The sequence below is a fragment of the Grampus griseus genome (assembly GCF_964374135.1).
Source record: "Grampus griseus genome assembly, chromosome: 5".
In the NCBI taxonomy this organism is placed as follows: Eukaryota; Metazoa; Chordata; class Mammalia; order Artiodactyla; family Delphinidae; genus Grampus; species Grampus griseus.
The window spans coordinates 74286851-74310551 of record NC_138998.1 but is presented as its reverse complement, the minus strand read 5'-3'; the positions used below and the strand labels follow the sequence as shown (position 1 = coordinate 74310551).

Here is a 23701-nt window from a genome sequence, read left to right as displayed (position 1 = left end):
ACCCACTGAGTTATATACACTGAGTTTAAATGGGTGAATTGTATGGTAGGTGAATTATATCTCAATACAACTGTTAAGAAGGAGGAGGGGAGGAGGAGAAAAAGACAACTGGAGAGTGAATGTTTTGTAAATGGGTTCCCGCTACCTTTAAGATATAATCTTCTTAATGGTTGCAGGTAATGACCATGACAGAGCTTGGGCACCAACCATGGTGGTGTTGGCAAAGCTGAGATAGGAGGCTCTGGGTGCACCACTCGGCACTCACTCATTGGTGTATTCAACAAACTTTTGATGTTGTGTTCTCTTTGCCCTTTGCTGGACACTAAGAACAGCAAGATTCACGAGACACAAAGCTGCCTTCAAGGAGCTTGCAGTTTAACCATCCTTAAATTTCATATGCCTGATGTAGGAGAATTTTGCCCACTAGGATATAAGCTCTTAAGGACAGAGCTTTGGGCTTCCCTGGTGGCGCAGTGGTTGAGAGTCCGCCTGCCGATGCAGGGGATGCGAGTTCGTGCCCCGGTCCGGGAAGATCCCACATGCCGCGGAGCGGCTGGGCCCGTGAGCCATGGCCGCTGAGCCTGCGCGTCCAGAGCCTGTGCTCCGCAACAGGAGAGGCCACAACAGTGAGAGGCCCGCGTACCGCAAAAAAAAAAAAAAAAAAAAGGACAGAGCTTTGTTTCATTCACACCCATATCTCCAGGGCCTGTAACAAGGCCTGGCACTTAGTAGGTGTCTAATAAATGCTCACTGAATGAATAGGATATTAAGCATGCTACAGCATCTGTTACCAACCTGGAGCAGAGTTTGGCAGCGAGGATGCAGAACTGGCAAGGCATGGCCTTTACTTTTGAGGGAACCCCACAGGACGTGACTTGAGCAGAAGCTGAACAGCCATGAAAAGAAGGTGAATGAGAGCAATAGTTTCCATCAGGGGTGGGCCTGGGAACCAGGATGCTTACCAGGTTGCCCAGGTGATGAACAGTAAAGTCCAGGAACCACTGGATGGTCTTTTAAGTTCCACCTGACCTCAAGCATCTTTGTTTCCGAGGTTCTAATGCTAAAGATGGAAGTAAAGCCATTAAAATGTGTCCTTCCCTGACAAGAATGAACGTGATCCAGTGTTTTCTGTTAGCGCTGAGATTCCCTAAGGCAGGGCTTCTAAGGAAACCTGCGCTTGTAAAATGCTTCATGTATCACCAACCAGACCTATTCTTACTAATCGAGTTGAACAGGATGCAGTGTTTGTATCTCCACAAACAGCCTTGTGGGTGGAATTTCCATTTTCTTCTAACTCAGTGGGAGGATTAGATTTACTTTCTGATCTTCTCAGGATCCATTTATGATCCTTGCTCTTGGCACCATTGTCAGCATTAGAATTGTCCTAAGGAGAAAGGAGTATGCTTTGAACTAAGCCCAGTGAAGCTGGTCCACATGTCTAAGGCAGCAGCCCTTCATCCTGATGGCCCACGGGAGTCACCTCGGGAGCTTTGAAAAAACACCACATCGGGGCCCTACTGCCCTGGACTCTGATTTAACTGTGCTGGGATGTCTCCCAGGAAACCTGTACAAGGTGGAGAACCAGACTGAGAATCACTGAATCAGGTGGAGAAAATAAGCCAACTGACATTAGCCCTAGGGTCAAACTCTAAAGCTATTGGATAATTAACCTGTGGAGTTGGAGGGCTTCCCTTCAAGGTCAGGAGTATCCAGGGGGAGAGAGTATCTGTCTTTACTCTCTGTTCCTTGCTCCCTACTCCAGCCTCTCCAAGGTGCCCCATTTTCCTTTACCCACCAGACTCTAATCAGCCATGTTTTGGGGATTGGCCCCTATTCAGACCAGAAACAGAGGGAAGCTCCTTGGCAGAAGCAAAGCATCACTCTGTACCACTCAGTATCACCCTGCTGCACAATGCTGGCTCCCCTCACCTTGCTGCCCAGTCACGTGGCCTGGGTCCCTGCTGAAAGGCTTCTCTGAGCTGACCTGCAGGGCTTGGCTGACTCGTGGCTGGCGCTGGCCTGGTTCAGCCTTCTCTCCTGATCATTCACCCCCTCCAGCGCACAGGTTTCCCTCCTCTCCCACCTCACTCCTGGTTCTCTGCCCTACACCCTTGGTACCTTTCTGGCTTTAGTCCACTACTCTCGGGGGCCCTCTGTCAGCATGTCCCTTACCCTCAGGATATCTTCTGTGCCCTCTGGGTGTTTACCCCCCGAGCCTTGTAGCTCAATTTACCCACACACTTGGACATACATGCAGCCAGTGCCTGCTCTCTGCCAGGTCTGTAGCTGCCAAGGAGTTAATTTGTCTGAAATTCAGCCAAAGCTGACCCATGCCTCTTCTCTGAGGTCTCCTGGAGCCGAATGAAAGGCACGAAATGGTCTGTGAAACCTAGCACGTCAGATGAGATAATGTACACGAAAGGTCTTAAACGGTAAAGCATGACACAAATATGAAGTATTGATAATAAGAAGTAGCAGCAACATTGCATATGCCTTTCTGGAGCGTGGCTGGTAGCCGACCAGGAGTACCAGACAAGGGACAGAGACTGATCAGGGACATACAGGCAAGACGTTTACAAATCAGAAGATTCAAGAACTGAGAGGTCAGGACTAGATAGGCAGATGAGAAGGGAGCAGTGCCAAAAAAAAGAAAACAAAACAGAGGTCGGAGTTCGCGACCCAACCGGAGGCCCAGAAATGAGGAAGAACTAAAGGATTTCCATCAGCAAGTCCACTTGGCTCTGCCCTCAAAGTATATCCAGAATCTGGCCACTTGTTACCACTTGCACAGCCGTTACCTGCCTGGACTATTGTAGTAGCTCCTATCTGGTCTCCCTGCTTCCACCTTTGTTTCCTTACAGTCCATTCTTAACATAACAGCCCTAGCGATCCTGCCAAAAGTATGTCACTCCTGTGCTCAGAATGCTTTAATCCTTCTTAGGATAAAAGCTGAAGTCCCTTACCATGGCTTACGAGGTTCTGTGTGGTCTGGACACCCGTTACCCCTCCAATCTCATCCTCTACCACCTACTCATCTGCTCCAGTCACCCTGGGCTTCTTGCTGTTTCTTGAATGCTTCAAGGTCATTCCTGCCCCGTGGTCTTTGCCCCTGCTGTTTCCTTACCTGGAGCCTCTTCCTGGCTGTTCATTCTCTCACTTCATTCAGGGCTAAGCTCCAGTGTCACCCTCAGTTTCAGGGGTCAGCCTGCCCTGACTTCTCTGTCTTAAGTAGCACTTCCCAGCCCCACCATGCTCTATCCTTTTCCCAGCTGTATTTTGTATAGCACTGAATTAAGAAATATATAGTAGATATTACCTTATTGTCTGACTCTTCTAAAATGTAAGCGCCATGAGCATAGGAGTTTTGTCTGCTTGTTCCCTGCTTGCACAGTGCCTTGAATTACTGGATGAATGCTTGAATAAACGAATAGGATCGCAGATTTAAGACTCTGACAATAAATCACGATATTGAGTAAAGGGGCAAAGAACTGCCTTAATCCTGAGCTTTACTGTGTTTCTGTGGAGACAGGAACCTGTTCCTCAAGGTGACTGGCCTTGGATTCACAGGTAGAGATGATTCTTCCAAGGAGGGAGAGGACAAGAAAAGTCCACCTGCCAGGCTCCTGCCCATTCTGGAGCTGAGCTATTCTGGGAATTCCAAGGGCAAGTCAAGGACCCCAGTGGGGAGACTTCAGAGAAGTAGAAATTTTTATTGAATTCTCTCTCCAGGAGCCCTGTTCTTCTGGGATATGAGTTTGTGGATCTTTGGGAGCAATTTCTCTTCATCATCTCCCTTGAGGGACATCTTTGGTTGGTTCAACTGCTTTCACATTTATGGCAAAGTAAAACAGCACAGTGGGAAAGAACAAGGGCACTTGGTGCTAGCCGTGGCTCTGTATTTCCTTCCTAGTTGTGAGATCATAGGCAAGTTATTTCAGTTTCTCAGAGCCTCACTACCTCGTCCATAAATGGAGGATAGTGTTGGGACCTTTGCCAGGGATGTTGTAAGGATGAAACGTGATCATGCATTTTAAGCACAACATTTGGCATGATGTTATGCTTGGCAAATGTTCAGCTCTTATCACTGTCAGGGTCAGGAGTGGTAGAAGAAATAGTTCTCCTTGTTCGGGACATCTCCTCATAGTTCCCATCTGTAAAGCATCTCAAACGTTAACGTGCATACGTATCACTTGGGACAATCTTGTTAAAATGCAGATTCTGATCCAGAAGATGGGGAAAGGGCCTGAGATTCTGCATTTCTAACCAGTTCCCGGGTTGCACTGATGCCAGGACCAAGCTCTGAATAGCTAAGAGAAATGCAGAAGAAAGGCCTGGGAAATAAAATACTGGTGAATGTGTTTCTGTGAAGTTTTATAGCCTCTCATTCCAACCTTAAAGGCAGCCTGAAATTACTACATCCTAACTCAGAAGAGCTACATTGTTTCCAGCCTCTTTCCCTGCTGGCCTCCCTGAATCTAATTCCAGCTGTACCCATCCCTCCCTACCATTTCAATCCTGCAATAATGCCTCATACAAAGACACTCACCCTTTTAAGGAAGTTTCACTCAGAGCTGCGAGAGGAGAGACAGAAGGCTTTCTCTTTTACTTAAATCTGCTCCTGGGTTTCCTTGGCCCTCGGACATATGGCCAGGCGTTTGTTTTCATGGCTGCTTAATGGTTTGTAAGGCAATTGCTGGAGGAAACACTGCTACAGCAAGCCAGGCAAGAGAGACAGAGGGATTCAACGCCAATGTTATCTTTGCTAAGCACCAGGGCTGTTCCAGCTTCCTTCCTCTCTCTGTCCGACAATGACAGATGGCTTCCACATGGTTTGACCTACTGTTTGGCCAGCCCTGACCAGATAGTCATCCATCAGCTGCCCTGTTTTGTTCCCTAGAGGGCACCCTGTGGTTTGAGAGAGGCAGAAGTTAGAGGTTTCGTTTAGAGCTCACCACATCTCATAGCTATTGTAGTAGAGTTTCAAGTGTGGACAGTTCTTATTCCAGATGTTCCTATCCCAGTGTCCATATGTTTCGAGGTGGGATCAGCAGGTTTACATGGTAATGTTCAACTAATTAATAATAAGCTGATGCTTTAACAGCTTCAGGACCCAAAGTGGGTTTCATACTAGCAAAGATGTAAGTGATCATATGGTACTATTAATCTGGAAAAAGGAGGTGAGGTTCAGCTTTTTCCATTGCTTTGGCACAATCTATTTCTTACAGATTCTGAATGTTACTCATGAAGCCTCTGAAAGCTGTATGGGAAAATCTCCAAATAATTCTCCTCATGGCTGTCTTTGAGTGTTACAAAACAAAAACTTAATATTATCTGCAGGGCATGAGAAAAAGGTAGTATAAGCAGAAGGATGATGCAGACTAGGAATCAGGAGACCTGAGTCTAGTCCCAATTTACCTCTCTTTTTGTGACTTTGAATATACCACTTAATTGATCAAACAGATTTTTTAATCACCTACTAGGTGGATTCAAGCAAGAAATATCTGAGTTTTAGTATTTTTTTTTAACTGTAAAATGAGATTATCATATGAACTTGGCTTCTAAAAACTTTAACTGAAGTGTGTTTGTATTCTTTTCCTTCTTAAAGCATAATTTGCTCACTAAAACTTGCCTATTTCACTTGTACATTAATTGTACTTTACTTGTAAAACAAATGCTTTACCAAAGTAAAAAGATACAGGGACATTTGAGTAGTTACAGCTTTCATGGATTGCAACCTGACCAAATCTATTAAAATTAAAGATACAGAGGGCTTCCCTGGTGGCGCAGTGGTTGGGAATCTGCCTGCCAATGCAGGGGACACGGGTTTGAGCCTGGTCCAGAAGGATCCCACATGCCACGGAGCAACTAAGCCCGTGCACCACAACTGCTGAGCCTGTGCTCTAGAGCCCGCGTGCCACAACTACTGAGCCCGCACGCCTAGAGCCTGTGCTCCTCAACAGGAGAAGCCACCGCAATGAGAAACCCGTGCACTGCAACGAACAGTAGCCTCTGCAGGCCGCAACTAGAGAAAGCCGATGCGTAGCAACAAAGACCCAATGCAGCCAAAAATAAACAAATAAAATAAAATAATAATAATAATAAATTAGGGCTTCCCTGGTGGCGCAGTAGTTGAGAGTCCGCCTGCCGATGCAGGGGACACGGGTTCGTGCCCCGGTCCGGGAAGATCCCACATGCCGCGGAGCGGCTGGGCCCGTGAGCCATGGCCGCTGAGCCTGTGCATCCGGAGCCTGTGCTCCGCAATGGGAGAGGCCACAACAGTGAGAGGCCTGCGTACCGCAAAATAAATAAATAAATAAAATTAAAAAGCTTCTCTATACACAAGAGAATTAAGATGAGAAAAAGACCCTAAAGAAAAGTCTCCCCTCAACCCCGCTGCCACTATGCATATTTAGTACAAAATAGCGTTCAGTAACCTTTGGGTGTGCTTCCCTGGTTTGCATAATATTTTTCTCAGCTGAGGCTGTACTGTTTATGTATTTTATAGTTCACATTTTGATTTAACATTCACTTTGCATTTGACCCAAATGATTTTGCTGAGTACCCTGGCCCTTGGCCGGTTGTTTGCCTGGCCTCCCTCCCTGGAGTTTTGGATTTGGAGAGACAAGGTCTCCAGGGCTTGTCTAGAGGACTGAGCCGCTTTCAGGAAAGTGGCCCCTCTGTGGTAGTTGACCTCACCTTCTGTGATGATCTGACAGAACACAACTTCCGTTTTCATGAGGATAATTTAAAAGCTGCAGCCCCGTTGTGCAGAATGGAATTGAGAACCCTGTGCCCAGGACTCATTCCTTGCAGAGATGAGACAGCTCTTCAGTGACTCCCCTCTGCTGTGCTGGAGGTGAGGAGGAGAAACGTCCCCCCTGGACAACAAAGTGACGGGCCGCCACGCCTGGCCTGGGGAGGAGGTTTCGGCCACCTTTTGCAGTACGGCCAGTGATAAGGAGATGGATCTGTCCCCTTGTGTGAACATGGGACATTCCCACTTCTGGGTGCTCTGGGTGTGGCTCACACATGTCAAGGTAGTGGAGACACCTTAAGAAGGCTATCCCAAGAGACAAAGGCCTCTATTTTTCTGACTTAAGGTTGAAAGGGCATGGATCACAGAGCTAGTCACTGGCTGATTCTGAACTCTCCAATCTTTCTGGGTCAAAGACAGACCTGTGCACAGTTCAGGGCCCTAGACTCTTGAATCCTAGGGGTAGGGCATCTGCCAACACAGAGGCTGTAGTTTGCAGGGCAGTGGCCTGACAGGCAGCTAGGCCAGCTTTGCCTGATGTGGGGCTGGGCCCATGTGGCAGGCCCATGTGGCAGGCCCCTGTGCAAGGGAGTGTTCCTCAGGAAGAGTAGGGGACTTTGTGGCAAGCTTTCTGTGAAGTACAGTGGGACTCTGGACTCATTGGAATATTTGTCTCTAGTTGGAATAGTTAATAGATTTTTCTTTTGTTTTACTTTTTACTAATACTTTGATTTGGTTTGCAATTAACTTGGAGAGTTAACACCAATGTGCTGGAATTGGATGTGGGAAAAGATATGACATTCTTTGAGTTATCAGTTATATGCCAGGCAACTGACCGGATGCTTTATGTTATCTCATGTAACCCACAGGAGGGAGTTTATGATTCAGGGTGGGGACCTACAACCACAGGAGTGTAAAATTCACTCCTTATTTTAGGAGTGAAGTGAATGGGATTCAAATAATACATGTACTCAGAAAGGATCTGCTCTTACAATCAGCCCCTGACACAGACCCTAGGTTACCAAAATGATAGCTTGCATCAAGTGATTTTTTCTAGAAGAGCCAGTGTCTCTTTCAGAGTATACCACATTAGAGACTACATTTAAAGAGAAAATTTAGCTGGGTTTTTAAGTGGAGAGTTATCATTATCTTGCAAGCAACTTTGCATATTTTTGTAGCCAGTCGGGGCAGCCAGGAGCCAGGTTCAAAGTGAGAGCCTTTGGCAGGGCTGAAAACTTTCATCAAGCTTCAGCCGGGTTAAAAAAAAAAAAAAAAGATTCTGCCAAATCGTTCTTTCAGCAGAATGACTTTGTTCCATAGATTTCAGTTAATCACAGCAGGAGACAAGACCTCAGGAGAAGGGTCTAGCCATCCATCCTGTGATCTCCACTTAATGGCTGCAGGAGTGAAATGAGAAAACAGAGAATTTTGTAGGCAACAAAAGTGGGGACAGGGTGTAAATATAGAGGGTTTTGAGTTAGGACGATTCTGTTGGAATTTAGTTATTTTTCCTATTTGTGACCGAAATGATCGGAGGAGAGCCTTTGAGGGCAGATAGGGTGGGATGGAGGATGCAGCAGGCCAGGCTGCAGGTGCATGGCATTCTGCAGGGTAGATCGTGTTTAAACCTTGGACAGTGCAATACTTTGAATAATGATAATAATAATAGCAGCACTGATATGGTGGGAGGGGTTTAAATTCATAAAGCAGTTTTGAGGTAAGAGTTTAAGAAGATACTCACTAAGCTAGAATTATTAGTCATGTTGTTAATTTCTGACCAGGGAAGCTGGTTAGTCTAGGCAGCTCGGCTCAGGGGAAGGGGCTGCAGAGAAGAGGGAGAGGGGAGCAGCTGGCCCTTGGTCACCCAGCTCAAGCTGTGGCCCTGGCACGACAGTGCAGAAAGCAGAGCTGGGCTGAGGGGCTGAGGCATGTGGACAGCCGAGGCTGGGCTACATGTCCCTCTGGGGTGGGCCGCACTGCTCTTCTTGGTCTCACTCCACGTAGGTGTCCCCTTGCCAGCCCTTTAGTGAACAGAGCCGTTTTTTGAAAGCATAAACCAGATCACGTTCCTCTTCTGTTTAAAACCATCCCATTGCACGTGGACACTTGACAGCTTTGTCTCCCTTGTTGCTTCAGTATATGCCCCACCTCCTCCGTAGAATGAGGTCTAGATTTAGTCAGTATTCCCCCAGGCACTGGAGATGAGACAGAAGACTGTGACCGCCTAAGTTCTCTCTACGTTCCATCTGCGTGCCCTCCATGAACAGGGTACACCTGGAGGCCTGGTTATATGGCGCCGACACTGGACACTGCTTACTCAGAAATGGAATGTCTGAGATCTTTAGTTCATCTTACAGCTGAGGAAGCTGAGGCACAGAGGAGGCAAGTGACATCTTAAGCGAGTGCCAGGGCTGGACGAGAACTCACATCTGACTCCTGACCCGGCAACGCTGATGCCCTCGACTGACGGACAGCTCTGCAGCTGGAAGGGCATTGAAGGCTGGCAGGGAAGAACGGCAGAGCCCGGCAGGTGGGAGGGCGTAGAGGAGGCAGCTGGTAGAAAATGGAAAGGCCATGAAGAGTCAAAATATGCATTCCCCCTGGCCATGTCCCCAGGACAGACGGGAGTCCCAGGTGCTCTTTAACAGAGGCATAAACAGTGACACAGAAAAACTACACAGAGGGATTGACCCAAGGCCAAGACGTGTCATTTGTGCCTAACGACTAAGCACCCTGTTTATTTGGATTCTTAACCTTGCTCTGTCCTTTTAAGTCATGTGAGACCTTCTCCGCCATTCTTCTCTTGTCATTTGGTTTGTGACTCCAGTTTAGAATCTCTCTGCCTATTTGTCTCAGGTTCTAAGCTGGAGGGAGATAAAGAAGGTGATGATGAACTTGGGCCATGTGACTTGCCTGCAGCGTTTTGCTGTTCTTCAAAGGGGCTGTAGAGAAGCACAGTGAGCAAATTCATGAGTCAACATTATACTTGTCCCTCTTTTGTGAGGAATACTGCCTCTACTTGTGTGAAGTGTAATCATTTGTTAGCTTTAGTAAGACATCTCTCTGCCCACCGATAAGGAAACAAAAAGGCATTTACTGTGCTAGTCTCTAGAATGTGAAGTGTAAGCTGTGGTCTTTTTTTGTTTGTTTGTTTTTAGCTTTCATTTATGATCACAGGCTTAAGGGTTGAAGGGGGCCTTGGAGGACTGCCAACCTCACCACCCCCTTCTGTGCAGGAAGCCCCTTCTCAACATCCTTGCCAGTGGTTCATATCCCTTCCCCCTGCATCCCCACTGCGAGTTCCCTCTACCTCTGTCATAACACTTACTTCATTTTGCTTAAATTACAGTTATTTGAGGACTCTTTTTAAGTCTCAGCTGCGAGCCCCTGAGGGCAGGAATCCTGTCTCTTTCCTCTTTGTCTTTGATCTCCCACAGCCCCCAACACAAAGCCTGGCCCACTCTCCATAAATATTTGAAGGAGTGACAAGGTGTTAACAGCCTCCAGAGGCAGCCACAGTTCAACATCTCTAATAGCTAGAAAGTTCTTCCTAAAAGTGAGCAGAAACGCACCTCCCCAACTTCCCTGTGGGGGGAGAGTATAAACAGCCAGTGATGACAAAGGGCCAGGCAACCATAAGATGCACACGAGAGACCCCGGGGACAGGCCACACCCTGTCTTATTGCTGTTCTTGCTTCCCTTCTGGCCAAAGGATACGAAGGTCTTTCCCATGACAGGAAAACTCAACCACACTAGATAGAGTTGGAGAAATGTGTGTGGCGTGGGGAGGGTTCCCAGGATTCAAATCCAGTTTGGAAGGGCAGCTTTACTAGATGCTGCCATTGTCCCACTCATATCCCCTCAGTCCTCCCCGAGGGTCATCTGCAGACTGTCCCATGCCCAGCGACAGCTTCCTGTGTTTCTCTGCCCATGGTCACTCTCTGACCTGGGGACTATGCTTGGCCTGTGTGTAGGTCAGGCTGGAAATGCCAGGGAGTAACTCCAGGAGAGACCTTCAACCATGAGTGATGGGACTTGTGCATAAATACCCCAGATCCCTCATCTCCCAGTGGGATGCTCAGACGTGTGTTCTATGCAGTCCCTCAAAGGTTTCAGGAGAGATGACCCCCAAATGCTCACAGAAGTAATCCACTAATGGACACATCCTTTCTTTATTTGCCTCCCTTCCCTCGTTGACTTGCCTACTCCCTCACTGTGCTTTCTGGGATCACACCCAAATAAACAGTCTGCCCCAAATCCTTGTTTCAAGGTCTGCTTTGGGTGGAACCCAAGCAGGAAATTTGGTGGAAATCCTAATGTTAGTCTCTTAAAAGACAGAGCTATTAAAATTAGTATATGTCTTTTATCCCCCCGTTTCTTTCCTTCTATTTCTAATTCAGAGTTGGTTTTTCTGTCAGTTCTATAAATAGAGTTTAATTTTAAGAAGAATCTGGGTCCTAACTCAGAAAACAGGACTGATAATGATTCCTAAGTCTTTGAAGGATAGTTATTTCAAATAATAAGAGTTAGTAATATTCTAGTTCTATTAAGGAAACGTACTAGTCAGAAAGGTCTCAGGCCAGACTAAAGAAAGAGGTTACGCATGGGGATCATCAGACATCAGGATGGATTTGTGTTCAAGTGCTTCACTTAACCTCTTAAACTTCCACAGAGACCTTTTAAATGAAGAGAGACCTTATCAACCTGGCTCAGGTTTGGGATGGAGTGCTTGAGGTCAGGACAGCGAACATGAATGCGGACCATGAGGGAAGAGGGAAAGGAAAATAAAGAACCTTCATTAAACTTACCCATTATTAATGAACTACCGCTGAGCTAAAATGCCGTTACCGAAGAATATTTATTATCATATCAGAAGATTCATAACAAAGAACAGAGGTGTGCAAGCAACCTGCCACCCTAGTCCTCCTTCAGACAGACATTGTGTGAGTCAGAATAACTCCCTGTAGGTGCTACAATATTACTTGATTGTTTTGACACCTCCGACAATTAATAGGAGGTAGCAGTTAAAAATAATCATGCTCACTACTGTCTTTGTTTGTGCGTTTGTGGATTTTTTTGTCTTCTTTCCTCCTGTAGAGTTTTCTGCTGGCCTAGTAAGGAATGACACACATGGTCATGAATTTTTAATTGGCAATCAAAGATGGGAAGGAATGTGAACAAAACACAGGGTGAGAGGAGTCAGCAGGGCCAGGAGAGCCCCACAAATGCCTTTTTGGGGTCAGGTGGGGAGATGTTCCTAAGTCACGTAGGGATAAGAAAGGGCTCCACAGATCTTACTTTAAGCGTGGATATTGTGGCTTCGTACGCTCTCTTTATTTATTTATTCACCTGCTCTCTTGGTGGGGGTAGGAACAGGGGGCAGCAAAGTCTTCACTTAGTGGTAGGAAGATGTGTGGTCATCCTGTGACGTGTGTCCTTTGCCCTCTTTTTGAGCACTGCTGCCCTGTTGTAGTTGGCAGTAATGCCCTGGGTACAGCTCTCTCCTGAGTTGAGAGAGGTGCCTTTGCCTCCTCAGGCTTTTGCCCTGGTCTGAGCCGTTGCTTCCGGAGAGAAACTCTTGGAAGTACTGTGCTGTCCCCATGGCGTGACCTCATAAGATGATCATGAGGATCGTTAAGGTAGTCCATGTAAAGTGACTGCATTCGTGGGCATTAATAGTTGGCACAAAAACTGTGCTGGTCCTCAAAATGAAGGGGCTCAGTTACTGTACCTGCCATCTGCTGAAATGTCATAATATAAACAAAGACCTCCTTCGGGCTCAAAAGGGATATGTTAATGTGGCCGATACTGGCCTCTCTCAAACTTTTTGTTTTGGGTAGCCTCCTTCCCCATGTATTCCCCCAGCCCAGGGTGCTCTGTGGGTGCCTTTTCAGCCTGCCCCACTAAGCACCCGCTCTCCCTTGCTTCCCAGAACGCCTATGTCAACATCAACCGCATCATGTCCGTGGCTTCCCGCCTCTCAGAGGCCGGCCACTACGCCTCGCAGCAAATCAAGCAGATCTCCACGCAGCTGGACCAGGAGTGGAAGAGCTTCGCGGCCGCTCTGGATGAGCGCAGCACCATCCTCGCCATGTCTGCTGTGTTCCATCAGAAGGCTGAGCAGGTAAGGCCAAGGGAGCTGCTGTGGCCTCTGGTGGTGGGAGGGGCAGGGGCAGGGCAGGGCAGGCTGGGAGGACATACACTGAGGTGTAGAGAGACCCTCCTCTCTTTTTGAAACACCAAAGACCGTGCTGAGTAGTTTTGACAACAGCCCATGTTCTAGTACTGTCATGGCCCCTGTGTACCCAAAGAGACATTGGTAACTCTTGGAGGCTTTGCTTAACATTCAAACAGGAAGAAACCCAGAGCTAACTATTCTGCTTAGTAGTTTATTGTTGGACGTGTGTGTGCACGCACGTGCACGTGTGTGTGTGTGTGTGTGTGTGTGTGTTGACTGCTTAGTTTGCATTCCATAAGCATAGACCAAAGGGGTGAAACTAAACTGATCACTGAGTGCTGAGAACAGGGGGAAACTAATTTTACATGAAGCATTTGCTGTGGATAATAATAATGTAATAATAATACAGTGAACAGAAATAATAATTATTGCCATTTACTTACTGGCATTGGCCAGTGACATTACTAACCCATTTTACAGAGAGGAGCAGGGAAGCTCAGAGAGATTAAGTAAGCTGCCTGAGATCCAGTGGCATGCAGGAGCTGACTCTAACCAGCTTAGGGAGAGCCAATGGTTACATTTTCAGGAATTTTATGAGCTGGTTGTTAAACATAGCCATTACTTTAAACTATATAAATTTAAATTAAATATATCACATTAAAAGCAAAGGTAATAAATACTCAAAACTCATCATTTTCAATTATTTTACTAGATTTTATTATTTTCTATGTTCTTGAGATTATTTCTGTGTTATATACACACACTCTCTCTCTCTCTCTCTCTCTCTCTCACACACACACACACACACACACACACACACACAACAATAAACTACTAAGCAGAATGTAAATAGGCTCTGGGTTCCTTCCTGTTTGAATGTTAAGCAAAGCCAGCAAGAGTTACCATTTGTCTCTTCGTCAACATTTATGTCTGTGGTAATAGTATACAGTTGTGTGCGACTGATCACCTCATCCCAACTACATATTTGGTGATGTTGCAATGGTAGCCTGAAATAGGGCAAGATAAAAGTTTTACACCATGGAAATCATCAAGTGTTAGAAACCAGGGCTTGATTTGTTGTTTTATTGATTGTCTAGAATCGTAAGAAAATGAGAGAGGAAATATTTTAAAATGCAGATTAAGCCTAAAAATGTGCCCTGTGTATAGCTGTTGCATTGTGAATAGAACACAAAATCAAGGAAATATTCTTCTGATATTCAAAAACTATTATTGCATTTAGCAGAGAAGTCACTTAAAATCACTGATGAATGAGTAATGTTCTGACATAAGTCTCCAGGTATTTTTCACTTTTGTCTTACATCTTAACAAAAGTGAAAATATCAACCAGCTTTTGTGTTGGAACTATATAAGTTTGTTGTTTACAGACAAAAGCATATGTGAGAACCAGTTCGTTACATGGAATTTATCATAAGCATTCTGTGTTATTATTCTTTGTAAATTATGTGCTACACATCTTTTATAGCAGTAAAGTTTATAACACTTGTGTGTGTATTACATACACACATATATGCTGCTTATTAAAAGTTTATTAATATACCCTTGTGAAAATCACACAATTAATCGATAGGCATCTGGGATCAGGTGTGTCTAACATTAAAGCCTATGGTCTTAACCCCTAAATTTCTTTCTTTGTATGACATTTGGATAGCTCACAGATAACACAGAGTCAGACACAAGGTTATACCTTAAAACTCTTCCTCTGTTACCCACCTAACATGGAAGGCAGCATGGAATAATTGAAAGAGTCTAGGTGTCGGGCTTCCCTGGTGGCGCAGTGGTTGAGAGTCCGCCTGCCGATGCAGGGGACATGGGTTCTTGCCCTGGCTGGGAAGATCCCACATGCCGCGGAGCGGCTAGGCCTGTGAGCCATGGCCGCTGAGCCTGTGCGTCCGGAGCCTGTGCTCCGCAACGGGGGAGGCCACAACAGTGAGAGGCCCGTGTACCACAAAAAAAAAAAAAAAGAAAGAAATAAAGAGTCTAGGTTTTGATGCCAGACACGGGTAAGTTCTAATCATTAACTCTTAGGCAGGTCACCTCAACATTCTGAGCTTGTTTCCTCGTCTGTAATGTGGGGATGATCATAAATCTCACAGCACTGTTACAGGGATTAGAGATGGAATACATTAGGTGCTTAGTGTGTTTTTTAAATGGTAGACATCACCAAAGATCTGTTGGTGTCTTTGTATTTCCTCCACCTGTGTCTGTTTCCATCTGAGACCTTCCCAAAGACTGAAAGTACTTGTGTTATAAGTCAAGAGCAGCCCTACACATTGAGAGGAATCTAGCCTTTTGTTGTTGTTGTTTTTTTAAGATGATGGTGGTAGTACCTGAGAATATTCACGTCTGATCTCCTGTCCTCTCTTCAACCTATTATTTGCACGCTTTGTTCAAGGTTTCTCCAGATTGGCAAGGGAGGTTCAGTGCCTCCCTCTGTCTCTGTCTTTCTCTCCTCGAGATGACCGTTTCATGGGATCCACTATAGGACTCTGGTTAGAGTATTACAAAGAAATCCCAAAGACCTTGAAGAGGTGCTCCCCCCACGACTGACACACACTGTCAAGTTACTTCCAGGTTCCTTTATGAAATGGTTGTTGGTGGAGCAAGCAGCTTCTGAGGTATTAGCAAGCACATGCAGCCTGATCCTGGGTGTCACCCAGCGCTCTGCCAGCATCGTTAGGAGACGGCTTACTGCGATCAAAAACATACAGAATGAAAGATCCACTGCCACAGCCAGGTGGCTAAGGACTGAAAGCTGGCGCGATACCCAGAGGGGGACTCAGGCAGTTGTAGAAGCGCAGTACCCGGATTGAGAGTAACTGGAGGACTCAGCTTCTGTTTGCTGTTTCCTGACTTGGATTAGTTTAGATGAGAAGCAATTTTATTTGTATCTATTTTTTAATGCAATTTCTCGGGTATTGCCAGTCCTTCAGGGAAACTCATTAACCATGCTTCTTTTTAGCTGGAAAGCACACACACACACACACACACACACACACACACGCATGCAAACAGTGGATTCAAGGCTAATTTTTCAATGCATTTATGTAGGCAGCTCTTTATTGTCCTCAGATGGGCTGTTCTAGGCAATGAGATATAAAGGTATTTAGGCAATTAATTTAAATGGAGCTGTGCACCCAGGCAAGAAGAATCACAGACAGAACCACTCCAGACTGTTGGGTGAAGAATGATTTGCATTTTAGAGGTGTATTTTCCACCCAATAAATCTGAGTGATTTCAGTTAGCTCACCCTTTGTGCATGGAGACCCATAGTCTCCCACAGTTGTTAATTTTAATTTTTAAATAATTTGATGTCTGTCAAGATCTGTATCTGTATATCACAGCCCAGGAGCCACTCTAGACACAGTACAGTCTGTCCCGCTGAGCTGCCCTCCCCTCTCCCACCCCTTGGGGTTCTGACCCAATAGCAGGGATCTTTTTGAGTGTTAATCTCCATCCTCTGTGGGAATGGTCTCTGCGGGTTCCCTGGGGTGCCTGATGGGCCTGAATGAGGCATTCTTTGCTGCTCTTCACAGCTCAATGTCCACACTATAAAGCACATGTGTGGAAACATCCCATTTCATTATATGTTGCCTCTCACTTGTACCTGTGAGTGTGCACAGGACAAGAAGCTCTCACATACACATGTCGTAGTGAGCTGTTTGCACACCTGTATTTTATCATCAGTGTGTGGATATAACCTGTTGAACATGAAGACAACTCCCACCCCCAGCAGTTTCATAATAGTCATCTTTCTTTGTGGAAACCATACTTCCTAAACAGGTACTGGGTCTGACTTCTTACCTGGGGTTGGTGTTTGTAAAATTAAAGAAAAAACTCCACTGTCTGCAGTGGTCTCTGAAGGCTTCCAGAGTTCCTGATGCTTCTTCCCAAGGTATCTGACTGTCTGTACATAATCTGCCCATTGCCCGCCCCCAGTGCTCCCACACTGACCCAGCCGGCATCTTCTTCCAGTTCCTGTCGGGAGTGGACGCCTGGTGCAAGATGTGCAGCGAAGGTGGCCTGCCGTCTGAGATGCAGGACCTGGAGCTGGCGATCCACCACCACCAGTCCTTGTATGAGCAGGTGACGCAGGCCTACACAGAGGTGAGAACCCAGCGGACACCCAGGGGTTCTGGCTGTGTATAGGGGTATGGTGGTGTGGCAAGAGTACCGGCCTGTGTGCTATGAAATAGCCTGAGTTGGACTAAGAAGAAGAGAGGCCATTTTTCTCCCTCTGGAAACATCTTTAAGATCCTTGATCTGTTAATGATGATGTCGAAATGCAGCCATTGGCAGGAACTGCCTTAGTGCACATGCGTGTACACACACACACACACACACACACACACACACACACACACACACACACACACACACACACACACACACACACACACACACACACACACACACACACACACACACACACACACACACACACCCCTACCTCACCCTATTTGTGAAGACCAGACTGTCTCTTCTGTGGAAGGAAAGCAAGGCTGTGCTCCTCTGGAGTTGCTTTCTGTCTGGTGAACGGCCATGCACACACTAGCCCTGCCACCCCTTTTATGAAGCAGCTCATCAAAAAATACTAATGTTCTCACTGGAAGGTCCAGAGCACAACTCACCACAGGTTGGAGATAAGCGTTTGCAGGAGTGAGAAGCTGCTGTGGAAGTGAAGGACAAGCTAAAAGGCTCTTCTGCCGAAAACTCAAAGGCTGGGAGCCTGGTACAAGTTAGAAGGGGAGAAAATTGCCTTCTTAACTCGGACCAAGCACACCTCCTTTCAGACCTTGCTGGAAGGAAAAGGCCGTTTCAACTCCAAACCAACTTTGACTTCCTTGTTAACCAGATTAATCTGGGGTCTTAAAATTCCTATCAATACCCTAGTCACCATGGTTTTAAATTAGAAAGGCACGTGCTCGCTGGATAATCTGCCAAGCACTGGAGCCACAGGTGTCAATCAGATGATGCCACTTTCCAGAAATATTGCCAGGAATCCAGTGAGGAATGGCAGGGAATGTCACCCCCCACTGGTTTCAGCACTGAGGGTGAGTGTTGGGGAACCCAGGAGCATGGACGTTGTGTCCACAGTCTAAGGGTCCCTCCCTTATTCTGCGTGTTCTGGAGAGACAGAGATGTTACCACTTTCAGGAGAAGAAAAAAGGAGGTTGTGTAGAAGGAGAGCAAAAGAAGGGTAAGTATAAAAGAAAGAAAATGACAAGGAAGTAAAGGAGGGAAAAATGCTGCTGATGATGATAAAGGTAGACTTGGTAGCCAGTACCTGCTGGGCCCTCTTCTAAGTGCCCTGCATGTGTTAGCTCGTTTAATCTTTACCGCAATTCTATGGGGTATGTACCATTTCTATTCCTGCTTCACAAACAAGGAAACTGAGGCCCAAAGGGGTTAAGTGTCAATAACTTGCCTCTGGTCACACACCTAGAAGTTTAGAGCTAGGTAGAGGAAGGTGAGGACGGAAGAGGGAGAGAGGTTTATGGTGTCAACTTATATTCAGCTTCTTTTCTGAAACGAAGATCTGCTGCCTGACCTAGTCAATGAGTCAGTCAGAATATTTATCAAGGGGCTTCCCTGGTGGCACAGTGGTTGGGAGTCCGCCTGCTGATGCAGGGGACACGGGTTCGTGCCCCGGTCTGGGAAGATCCCACATGCCGCGGAGCGGCTGGGCCCGTGAGCCATGGCCGCTGAGCCTGCGCCTCCGGAGCCTGTGCTGCGCAACGGGAGAGGCCGCAGCGGTGAGAGGCCCGCGTACCGCAAAAAAAAAAAAAAGAATATTTATCAAGTAAATACTTACCAAGTACCAAGTGTCAGGCACTCTTCCAGGCGTGGGACGAGATAAACAAGGCAGAGTCCCTGCCCTCAGGAAGCTGAAATTCAAGGGGGAGGGACACAGTGATTCGGGGTCTCGCAGACAACTGGCTGCAGCCCCAGCACCTCCTCTCCCTCAGGATTCTGGGGTGCTCGGCCCTCCCCGGGCTGCAGGCTGGGCACTGTGGCAGCTCTGGTGGCACACTCCTTGGTTGTCATGGGTGTTGGTAGGACTGAGATTCTCAGTCCTCATCAGGGTTGCCAGCGGGCTTGCCTTGCCTCCCTGTGCCCCTCCTGCCCCTCTACTCCCTGGACTTGACCTCTTTCCCTCTTACAGGTCAGCCAGGATGGCAAAGCGCTGCTGGACGTGCTGCAGCGTCCCCTGAGTCCCGGGAACTCCGAGTCCCTCACGGCCACAGCCAACTACTCCAAGGCAGTGCACCAGGTGCTGGACGTGGTGCATGAGGTGCTGCACCACCAGCGGCGGCTCGAGAGCATCTGGCAGCACCGCAAGGTGCGGCTCCACCAGCGGCTGCAGCTCTGCGTCTTCCAGCAGGACGTCCAGCAGGTAACAGACTGCTTCCCTGAGCCTGGCATCTGTCTCAGGCAGGCAGGCAGGTGGCACAAGTCCCTGACCTAGGTGATCAGGCCTGGGAACGCCTGATTTATGGAGGGAGGAGCGCAGTTCAGCCCCCGGCTTCACCCCTCCACACCATCCGGACTTGTTAATTGATGCTTCTCACTTAAGCAGCTTTACAGACAGGCCTTCTCACCCTCTGGTGTTGTGAAGGGAGGCTCAATCTGAGAGACAGCAATTCCTTGCAGTCATGACATTGTTTTCTTTGGGGGAAGCTTGACAGTCCCTCAGGCCTGAGCTCTCTGGACAGCTCCGGGTCCTAGGGGGTTATCTGAGCGCTGTCGGAGCTGGACCCACAGTGTGCCCACTTCTCAGGGATGCAGGTGGCCTGCTAGGGTTGGGGTGTGGTGGGGTACAGGGCCTTTAGGGGATTCTTTGGCAAGCTTGGATTTGGGAAACTAGATTTAAAACAAGGGCTGTTGATGATTGTATGTTCTGTGATTAGAGGTTACTCCTGGCTTAATCTGTTTTTTGCGTTATTATAAGAGTCATAGCATTTTTCTTTACCACAAATAATAAAGAAATTGTTGTTTCTAACTATGAAAGGACAGCCTTGCCACAAATGCCCTTTTGGATGAAATGACACATTCTTTTTCCCTCATACTTCTCTGTCTGTTTCTTTGGGGACCCCTGGGAGCTTTTCTTTGAGGACTGATAGCTGCGGGGGAGGGAGAACTTGTTGGGAGCTGGGGATGGAAGTTAAGGTTTAGCATCATCTCCCTGCTGGTTCACTGTTAGAGGCAGGGGTGGGAGCGCTCGTGTTCTCAGACCTTTCTGTGGCCACCTCATAATTTCAAGATTATACATATAAAATAACATTTCACTCTCCTTCCACACCTCCTGCGGTATTGACCAGATGTAATCGAAAAGTCTGTCGAAATATACATGGAAAATTGAGAGCCAACTGGACATGTCTTTGGAGTGTTGGTTCCCCTCACAACTGTTGTTGGGGGGCCCTTGTACTGTATCCTGTGATAGAGACAGGTTGGAAGGAGAGCGGGGCATCCTATCAGGGGTCGTGACACCCTCTGGGTGTGGGGTCACCACCGTGCAGTCACTCCCAGGAGTAGACAGGCCTTCAGGAGTATCCCCCATTCTTGGGCTGCCCTAACTCCTTTGTAGCCCCTGTCCCCCGTCTGGGGCAGTGATGAGTCATCGGAGGTGACACTTCAGCCTCAGGAGAGATGGGCACTGCTTATGTGCTGGCCCCAGCTCTGAAACCCTTGTGGGGCTTGCTGGGGATGGAGAAGCAAATGCCTCAGTTGTCTGCTCCTGCCATCTGGAATTGTTCAGATCAACGTGTCATCTCTGAGCACAGGAGAGCACAGGGTTGGTCTGTGATTGGGACGGTTAGGTGGCAGCCTCCAGAGGCGCACAGAAGGTGTCATCACTTCAGTGAACTTCGAGTGACTTCTGGAGATTTCGGGGCCGTGGATTGTACAGCTTCCTTGGTGCGCTCTTTGTCTACCTGCTGTTTTCATGGCTGTTGTACTAGGACGGGCGCTGGAGAGGGGCAGAGGTGCTGCAGGGAGGGTGGGCGAAAGGCTTCCCCATCAGGAGGGCAGCATCCAGACGCGGACTCTGGGAACAGCTGTTATCAGACTCTTCTGTGGCCATCGTGACATCGACACTAAAGCTGGGGAAAAGTATAACGAAAACTACACCGGTGGCTGTTCTACATCACGCTCTAAAAATTACCATTTCTGGAATGGAGGCCCTATCAATTCATCTCTACAAGATGAATCACAGTGTTGGCACTCACCAAAAGCAAGTAGAAGATTGTGAGGTGGATGTAAAGGGGTTTGGATTTTCCACGAGGACTGAATACCCCAGGATGACTGATTCCATTGTTCTTTTCGGGACGTGTGAATGTGACTTCTGGGGGCACGACGTCACTCACCCATTGTCCAGCTAACTCTCACTCACCAAATATCTGACACTGGGACAGATGCACGAAGAAAAATGTGAAAACCAAGGGCTGTGAAACGTGGTGTGGGTTTCAAATGCTTCCTGACACCAAGCGCGCGTTGATGCCTGACCGGTGTCTGAGTTGGCACTTCAGAGAGCGCTGCATATAACGCACGCAGTGGTTCCAGTGATGGACTCGGACTCTGGTCTCCCGACTCCCAGGCTTACGGGAGCCTTTCCTAGTTTTCAGAATCAGACTGGACAAGCAGTTTCCCTGCTCTGTGCTCCCACGATTTTATTTAAAAATACACAAACACACGCAAACAATAATGTTAACTCAAAGGTCAAAGTGCTATTGGAATTTTATAAATCTATCATTTTTTATTTTGCATGCTTCATCTCTTCTTTTGCAGTATCTCCTTGAGAGCAGAAGCCGTGGCTGCTGCTGTCTGGCATGAAGCTGGGGTTCTCTTTATATTTGCTGACTTGAGTTGAAATTATTATTGGAGGCCCCCTGTTTCTGCTTCTGTGAATTGAACACCATCTAACCCTCCCTCCCAGCCCATCCAGTAGCTGCCAGCGAGTAGCTGCAGTCTGTTTGCAGGAATTGTGATGTGAAAGTCTGAAGATCCCAGGTATTTCCTAACAGCCCGGGAAGAGGAGTCGGGGACATACCATCAGTGCTACGAAGTATCCTGGTACTCATCAGCTCTTCAGCAAGCATGGGTCTGGGCAGTGGGCCCAGCACTGCACTGGGTTCTGGCAAGATGCCTGGTTAGGTAGAAAGGCAACAAGACATACACACTTGAAAACAGAAAGGTCCGTGCTACCCGAGCCTGCCAGGCGGTGTGCAGGGCAATAGAGTGTTGATGGGATACTTACAGGCAGAGGTGTGAAAAGGCAGAGTTGGTGTCTTGAAGGAGGAGAGAATTGATTGAACCATATAGTCTGGATCCAAGACCCTTGAGCACATTTGGGGTCTGGAGATGTTTACTCTGCAGCCTAAGTGGGAAGCTTGTGAGCGAGCATCGGTGGCTAGGGCGATACAGCATCACGGATAAGAGCATGGACTCTGGAGCCAGATGGCCTGAGTTTAAATCCTGCTCTGACAAGTCTTAGCCATGGGACCTTGGGCAAGTGGCTTCACTGCTGGTGCTTCAGTTTCCTCACCTCTAAAATAGGAACCATCACATACCTATCTCATTGGACTGAATGAGCACAGCACCTGCCTAGCACGTAGTAGATCCTGCAGCAGCATTGTCTCGGTTTGGTCATATCCTCTTTGAGTGGTACTCGGGTGTCTCCTGAGTCTGATGAGTTCCATTTCATTCAGCGATAAAATCTCAGAATTGCCGGGGACCTGGAAGAGCATTCAGTCTCACCTACTATAGGGTCAAGAAAATTGAGGCCCAGAGATGTAAAGCAACTTGGCCATAACCACACAGCTAGTTGATGGTAGTGCCAGGACCAGAAGCTAAGTCTTCTGGCTCCCAGTCCAGGTGTCCTACAGAAAAACCACACAAGAGAAGAGCCAGGCGGATAGCGATGGAGAACAGAAGAGAGACAGGAGGGACACACACGTACTAACGTAGAGAGGGGAAAGACAGACCACATACACACACCCTGAAACAGGGAGAGAGGAGAGACAGAGACAGAGACAGACAGTGGAGGATGGGAAAGAAAGGGAGAGAGATTTAAAGACAGAGAGCAGAGAAACAGACATACCTGGGCTGGGAGGAGAAAGAGAAAGAGGAAGGTGGGGGGAGAGACAGAAGAGAAAGAGAAAGAGACAGGGACTCCTGCTAGTGGAGAGATGGGGGAGAGCCAGCCAGCCTCTCCCCACATGACTCCTTGTCCCATTGCCATTTCTGGGGGTGGTCTTTTCCCAAATAAGAATACCTTGCCTAAAGCAGAGAGGTTGAAACCAAAGATAGACACCAGTGAATAAGAGATTCCATTTAAATATCTGCAGCCAGAATTGGCCTGACACATCATCCCTGTGCTAGCTCTCCCTTGGTTCCCAAAAAGTGTCCTCTTCCCCTCTGGGCTTTGAGGCGATGGAAATAAGTCTCTAAGGATCAAACTGGAACTTGGGTCCATTAAGCTGCAGAAAGGCATAGATAGAGTGCATCTACCATAGTGTTGCTAGTGGAATAATTTTCAGTCCTGTTGTTGTTCCAGTTTAGAGTGGAACAGTACTAAGCAACAGCCATAAGAGCATCTATGACAGCATCAGCTCACCTCCACCTTCTGTCTGTTCTTCTCTCCTAACCCTGTGGCTTCCCACAAGAATAAAGGACTCCTTTCAAGCCCAGATAGACCTGACTTTGCTGAGAAGAACAAGGAGTAGCTAGTCTTGATCTTTCTAGTAGATGCA

At 47.4% G+C, this 23701-nt stretch overlaps 1 protein-coding gene across 12 annotated transcripts in view; it reads left to right on the top strand.

Annotated features, from left to right (window-relative positions):
- The window catches only part of KALRN (kalirin RhoGEF kinase), a gene marked incomplete at both ends in the record, with an annotated part of 639791 nt that overhangs the window by 263275 nt on the left and 352815 nt on the right, over window positions 1-23701 (top strand). For all 12 annotated transcript variants that reach the window (XM_082654652.1, XM_082654658.1, XM_082654657.1 and 9 more), the window contains 3 exons: window positions 12687-12878; window positions 16926-17057; window positions 19117-19347. In XM_082654652.1, the coding sequence (XP_082510778.1) occupies window positions 12687-12878; window positions 16926-17057; window positions 19117-19347 (555 nt within the window). The remainder of the gene's footprint in view (window positions 1-12686; window positions 12879-16925; window positions 17058-19116; window positions 19348-23701) is intronic.